The 7500-nt window shown below is 35.8% G+C and overlaps 1 protein-coding gene across 2 annotated transcripts in view; it reads right to left on the bottom strand.

Annotated features, from left to right (window-relative positions):
* Positions 1–6792, bottom strand: part of LOC119580289 (sorting nexin lst-4-like) — a 26831-nt gene extending 20039 nt beyond the window's left edge. The window contains exon 1 of one of the 2 annotated variants that reach the window (XM_037928355.1): positions 6681–6792. In XM_037928355.1, coding sequence (XP_037784283.1) covers positions 6681–6695 — 15 coding nt within the window. In that variant the 5' untranslated portion in view covers positions 6696–6792. Of the gene's footprint in view, positions 1–6466; positions 6611–6680 lie in introns of those variants that run through there. The other variant, XM_037928354.1, reaches the window with a different exon arrangement.
* Between the last annotated feature and the right edge of the window lie 708 nt (positions 6793–7500).

The following is a 7500-nucleotide window of genomic DNA, read 5'->3' as shown; positions in this document are numbered from 1 at the left end:
ATTTGCAGCTTTTTTCTTTATTTTTTTAAGGATTCTGAATAATAATCACAGAGGACATAAATCTTATCATACTGGATATATTAACAAAATAGAATTAGAAATTAACAAAGTTTATTTTTATTTCTTGTTTAAATAAAAGAAAACTGAGAAAAAATTGTCATCCTGCTTTTCCAAGTAGGGGATTTTGGGGTTCTTAATGACACACATAGTCCTTTGTCTTGCTAGAAGAAATAATCCCTAAGAATATGGGAAATGCTGTTTGGGAGTTGGAACCCATATGTACGTTCGTTTGATATAGCTTTAGGAGTCGCCTCCATTTGTAATATATCCTTTCTCACTTTTTCCTACAGCCATAGCCAGAGGGAAATTTCACAGCCATCACAGATTTTATCATCTTGCATGGATAAATAATAATGGGTAGTGGAATAGAACCATCTGTACAAATGCAACCCAACACTGTTATGTTAGTCTTGTAATGAAGAGACTACTACTCAAAAACATTGTTTGCTACCCTTAGTGCCAGTATTTTGCCTACTGGATGGGCCAACTTAACTGAGCTGGTAACACAATTCATAAGGACTTGTTCTTCTGCATCTGACAGAACAGTTTTTGGTCCAGGATTTGAGCTCATTCCATGACACCCTGAGAGTCTGTGCTAAGTTCTGGAATGTTGTACTTCTTTGTAGCCCCTCTAAATGACAATCCAAAGCTCAAAAAAAAAAGGCAAGTGAAACCAAACTAAGTATACAGTAAAATACTTAAAGGAAAAAAGTTATTAACTGTTGCTAGTAGCTTACATATATATGAGGATATGTAGATTTAGTTTTGATACATTTATAATGAAATATGCAAAGATTTTCATCAACAATGTTTTAATATGATCATTGTTGCATGTTTATGTCTTCAAAGACTTCTTGCAAGACATTTTTTAAATAGGGACATCTCTTCTGTGTAGCTTCCTTTGACTATCTTATTTTTTTCAATAACATTACCTCATAGTTAGAAATTTATTCTACTAGAAAGATTGCTGAAGAAAAGACGGCTGTTTATTTATTATAATCATAGTTTTGTGATGCAACCTTGTCCAATATATACACAGTGCATAATATCAATATGGACGTAATACCAATATGGGTATGTCGTGGCCCCAATTCAAATGGATATCACATTACTACTTCAAGGTGTTTTGACCCTTTTGCTATATACTCATGGAGTAAGGGCAAGACTTCTGTCAGATGCTGCATATATCCTTGTAAGAACATCTGAAAATAGTGTCGTAATTGGTTGGAGGTGTCATTTACAATCCATTTGTTACACCCCCATCCTGTCTTCCCCCTCTGATACACAGTGCTAATTTAGGGCTTAGATTTATTTTCTGGGCCTTAGCTACTCATCCGAAACAAAATCAGAGCAAAATGTGCTGAGTAACTGGTTCAAAATTTCAATTTTGCAAAGTCAGTGACCTTTGCTTTTGGCTAAGAGATGTAAGAAAAATGTCACCTTTTCTTACATTTTTCTATGATGTATCCAAATTAATGGAAAAAAAAGCTTTCCATATTCAGCGAATATTATGTTGATGTTAATTTTGTTTTTGTGAAGGAATTTTTTTTCTCTGGTGCATCCTAATTGGGGGGAGGGGGTCCTAAGTGGCAAGTTTACCCTATATAGGTAATAGATCCATCGATACCACTATCGTCATGATCAGTCATGCAAAGGTATTCTAGGCCTATCATTATTATCACTATTACTATCATTGCTATTAGCATTATTAATAATGCAAATAGCAATAAAAAACAAAATTTTCCTTTCCAAAATTTAAAGGAACAGGATAAAAAGGTGATATCAGGCACAATTATTAACCGACTCCTTGATGACTAAGTAATTGTGATGCCATTTACATGTAGCTACATAAAATTAATAAATTATAATCAGTATGGACAGGGTATGTAAACATACCCTCTTGGAATCAAAGGGTAAGTTTCCCATTGTACTCTTAACTGTTTCTAGAGCAATTTTCATTGTAACTGCCAGAACAACTGAAAATATTTTGAAATTTCAAAGTAAATTTGCAGCTGACAAAGCATAAGCATGAATTTGGAGGTAATATACAAGTCCTCTTTGTCATAGGTTCCAAGAGTAAAATATCTAAGGAAGGGGGGTTTTGGTCACCTGAATATGAAACACTGAATTCCAATTATTAAAAAATGAGGCAGCACACACGAGAGAAAAAATGTGCCAATTAGCCCTTACAAGTTATCTTACAATGAATGCCAGATGTTTTTCAATAATTACTTGGGATTATAAGTCACTCCTTGTCCTGTACATCATGATGAAGTTGGTCTATGCCATGCCCACATATTTCTATGCTATCTATGTAAACAAAATGTATCAATAATCTACAGTCTCCACTACAGTAAAAAGTCATATTATTCACCTGTATGAGGAGTTAGTATGGAGTATGAGGCTCACTACTGAGAAAAGAAAGTTATCTGAAATAGATCCCTAAATAAAAGACTGCATCTGATAAGATCCATGTTAAAGGTCATATCCCAGTCTTTGTTTCCAATCCAATTATAATTCTCTTTCACAGTGAGCCTCCATCACAGTAAATTACTAATAAATTTCTGTGTAGTTAACCCATCCTTGCTTCCACACAAACTCTGGCTGTTGGGAGCCACTTGTATGCAAAAATTGAAGAGAAATTGCTAGTTCCCACTCAATAGAATGATGTAGATAGAGAGTGAAAAACTTTACTTGTCTCAACAGGAACCTAATAAGAGGAGCAGATATCTGCTGGCTAATAGTTCACAAATATCCAGCAATACCCATCTTTTTAAACCTAACTTTTCCATCTTAAGAACCTCACTAAAAACTGGGCTTCTATACAGCTGACGACAATTACAGAGAAATGTTTGTTATATCTATAGTACTACCAATTAGTGTCATTAAATCTGCAGTTCAATGTACTAATTATCAATCTTTCCATGCAAATTATAAAATAATATCATATTTTGTGGATGATTTTTTACATCTGCCACTGAATTGGTTATTATTACAGTAGCTTTGGTTTTAATTTTTGGCTTCATTTAATTAACAAACTGATGACAATTCTAATAGCATCATAAGTCCATTTCCTGGTAGTCAGGATGACTATTGGCCAGAAACAGAGCAGTGAGCGGTGGAAAAATTTGGCAGAGAGCAGGGATAATGGGAATGGGCCATCACAAAAAATTTGGCTGAAGACCAGGGTGATGGAAATGAGTGCACACAGCTCTTGGAGGACTGGACTCAGTAGGCATTAAGGTGTTCTTGCATTATTGTACCATAAGTGAGCCAAGACAGGAAGAGTGCCACCAGTTCCAAGGAGGACACCATTTCCATGTCCAGGATCCTACTTCTGCAACCCATGACTGGCAGTGCATGGTGTTACAGAAACTACACAATACAAAAATATTTAAAAATAATACAAATACCACAATGTTACTTAATGTTATTGTTAATGTACAGAATTGTGGACTTCCTACTGAGACAATGAGCGTCTGCTCAGGGATACAACCATGACCATTGGCACTGTCACTGAGAACTGAATAATACGAAAAAAAAAAGAGAAATAACAAACTGTTACTTAGTCTCCTCATTATTGCACAGAGTTGTATACAACCTAGTGAGATAATATTGAGTCTGCTCAATGAAAACAGTCGATTATCATCCTGATACAGCATAACATATGGCAAATACAGAATTTGGAATATGGCAAAAAAGGAAAAACTGTTTAGGCCAAGAAAGAAAGAAAGAAAGAAAGAAAGAAAGAAAGAGAGAGAGATAATAACATAGTAAAAGGGAGGCACATTAAGTCTTGATACTACACGAGATGGACCTACAAGCCACACACCCGGGAACTGATGCCTGATGCCTGGATTTTGATCCATGTGCGATGAGTTAACCCTTCACCGCCGGGTGTCATATATGTATATGCCATGGCATGCCTTGACTATCTTCCAGGTGGCATATATATAAGTGCCATGGTGCGCCAGTCGCACTTTCCAGGGACATGTAGGATCATGCCGCACATGCTCTGGTGCCAACATGATCGCCCAGCAGCAGGGCCCAGGCCACTACAAATACAACCCAGGAAGGAGGGCTATCATATCAGCTAACCACCCAGCACAATGGGTTAAAAGCATTTCAAGCAGGTTGCTTATATATATATATATATATATATATATATATATATATATATATATATATATATATATATATATATATATATATATATATATATATATATATATATATATATATGTATATGTATATGTATATGTATATGTATATGTATATGTATATTATATTATATATATATATACATATATATATATACAATATATTATATCATATATATATATACTATATATATATAATAATATATAATACATATATATATACAATTATACATATATATAATATATATACATATATATATACATATATATTACATATATATATATACATATATTATACATATATATTATTATATATATATATATATATATATATATATATATATATATATATATATTCAAGAGAGTTAAGAGATGTGGTTCTTGGCTTAACATAATTGGCCAGTGTTGCTAATCCAAATAACTAGCTATACCATATGTACTAAGTGTGAATCAGCATACAGCACAGCCAGGTGAGTTTCTTCTTTTATGAGAATGCACACACTTTAGTTGATCTTTCTGCCAATGTAAGGTGCCAGTGTCTTAGTTTTCGTCAAGGTAACCACTTCATACGCTTTTTTTTTACTGTAATCCTGGTTGACATACATGGGAAGTTTTTAGTATAATCACTCCTATAAGAAATACAGAGCCAAATACATCAGTTCATGTGATAAACTTTTATGTGAAGTTTTCAGGCACCACCTACACTCAAAAGCTTTCTTCAAATACATTGTGGGAACAATGGTATTGACATGGGGATAACCCATCTTTTGACTTTAAAAGTAAATGTTATCCCATGTAAGGACTACACTTTTGATAGCAAGCAAAATTCTGTAGGTATCTATCTAAATAATGACTGCACTAAGTCAAAGGTCAGTCAGAAAAAAAAATCCTGATACATGCAACATGGAGTCAAAGTCCACAGCAGTCAAGTGGGAGTCCAGGGATAGAGCCCCCATCTAGGAAAATATGGCAATCAGCCCCTGGCTAGGAAGGTTTTTGGTTCATTCAGTGTTGTCTGAAGATTTCCAAGAATGCCTCCAGGGTTGTTGGCTGAAGTAACAAGGACACTGATTCTGAGGGGTGGTGTCACTTCATAAACAATTATATCATTCTGTCATTTCTGAATTTCTTTGGTAATCAAATTTCTGTGATGAAACACTTTTACCATAATAAAAAAGCTCTTGCCAAATTTACACAGTGAAAATATGCTAGTCTTTCCCAGAATACAAGCATGGACAGCGAGATAATAACAAATGTTCTTACATTTTCTTTTTCTACTCTGATGGAAAATGGAATGTAGTCCTAAAATTATTTTACTGCATTAAGTACATTCCAATTGCATGTAAAGACAGTTCAACATAATATCTGGTTAATGGTACTGAGAGCAAATATAGTGGAAATGGACACTGCCATCTTATACAGCATAAGAAATAGAGTCATAAACAACAGGTGAAACTAAGTCCAGATCACCCCACAGTGCCAGAGTTCTTAACGTCTGTTTTCTATAAATAGGCAGGAAGTGCTAATAATGGAGGGTACAAGGGCCTCCCCCCTTCTAGGGAATAAGTCCACAACACCTTCACATTGCCAGAGTTCTTAATGTCTGTTTTCTATAAGTGCTAATAAAGGAGTGTAGGAACGGTTAGGTTGGATTTTTGGGTTCACCTGATATCCAAATTGGGTTTTGGGACTTCTCAGGAGGGTGCATTGCTCTCATTAACAAATACCCAATATCTACTTCTAAACTATTATGCTACTGTACATCATTGCATACATAACTGCACATGCTGTCAGTCCATTCATTAATGCATGTAGTTGCAAACCTTGTTCAGAAAAAAAGACTAAATTTTCAATATATGTTGTATCCTCCCCTTGGACCTCCATCAAGACCTAGATCCTCCTGGGCTATCGTAACAGACAGTACATTCTTTTCCTGCAACGTGCACCTCGAAAGTACCAGGCTTTATCACGTGTTCACCAATTCCTTTACATGCCACACTCTTGCATTTCAAATGTTCTCAGTTTTCAGATCGTCTCTGATGCGGCTCACGTCACTCAAAGACGTCATTGTTAGGGCGAAGTGCATGGAGGTTCAACGAAGACGTTGAGTGTCATGCTCGAGAGACAAAACCGAGGAAAATCACTAAGTGTTGGTGAAATCAATGGCATTTGTTGAGGAATCGTCTCAAATACAAATAGAACTAGTCTGCTGACATTTAAGATAAAACAGACTTTGTTCGACTTACCGTCACATCACTGACACTTGCCTTGGTGGCAGTTTCATCCCTTGGATTTAAAATTTCTAAGTCATTTGTCATTATTCTGTAAATTCTGTTCACACAATTGGCTTTCAATACATCTACTGGTTAACACTATACTTCAAAACTATCTCCAGATGTCGCTTGGCCCATTTACTTGTACGAGTAGATAATAAAAGGAGAGATAGGAAGATCAACCCACCTGAACGATCGCCATGTTTACTGTTTTGTCAGAGTGACGTCATGTCCGCAGCTCTCAAGGGACCGCGGGGTTATCGAAGGTCTGATGGGACAAATACTAGTTCTCCCATTGATCATAAAAGTAAGATTACCTCAAAGAGCGATTTTAATCGGGATATTTTGTAATTATTCTTATGTGTAAATATTTAGGATTATATGAAGTGAAGAAGATGCATATATGTACTTTACGAAGTGAATTGAGTAATCAGAATTATGAGTGAACGGGTTGTCTGGAGTGAGCGTGAGTCATGAACATTACCACATACTAAAAGAGTTGATCATCAGTAAATACCAAGTATCACTACCAAGGAAGAATATATATGACTCTTATCAGAAACTATTCTAAACTGCCGATACGGACACGCAGCAGGATTTTCAACCCTGCAGCTTTGACAAAATGCATTGCAAGACCTGCAATATTATGCACTGAATAAAACACATCTTTCCCCAATTCTGATATTCATGACCCTCAAACATCAGCCATAACTAGCCAGATGTTGGAACTAGTTCTATAATCAGCTAGAATCAGGCAGTAAGGGACGCTGGCACTTGATAGCTCTTGCACTCGCCATGCTATGTACTGGCCACTTCCTTCTGGCTCCATACAACACGTCTCCCTCTGCAGTCATCCGTCACACGGACTTCCTCTTCCTCGTCATTATATGGTCTTGACAGTATCCTAATAACTCCTCTGCTTCCTTGCATGCGTGTTACGATTCATGTCAGTAGCACTGCTTATAGTTATGGGTTCATGGGTCCATATATTATCATTATGTTTATTG

The sequence above is a fragment of the Penaeus monodon genome, chromosome 13, assembly GCF_015228065.2.
Source record: "Penaeus monodon isolate SGIC_2016 chromosome 13, NSTDA_Pmon_1, whole genome shotgun sequence".
Classification (NCBI taxonomy): Eukaryota; Metazoa; Arthropoda; class Malacostraca; order Decapoda; family Penaeidae; genus Penaeus; species Penaeus monodon.
Note: the sequence above shows the minus strand (reverse complement) of the source record. Positions and strands in the feature narration are given on the sequence as shown.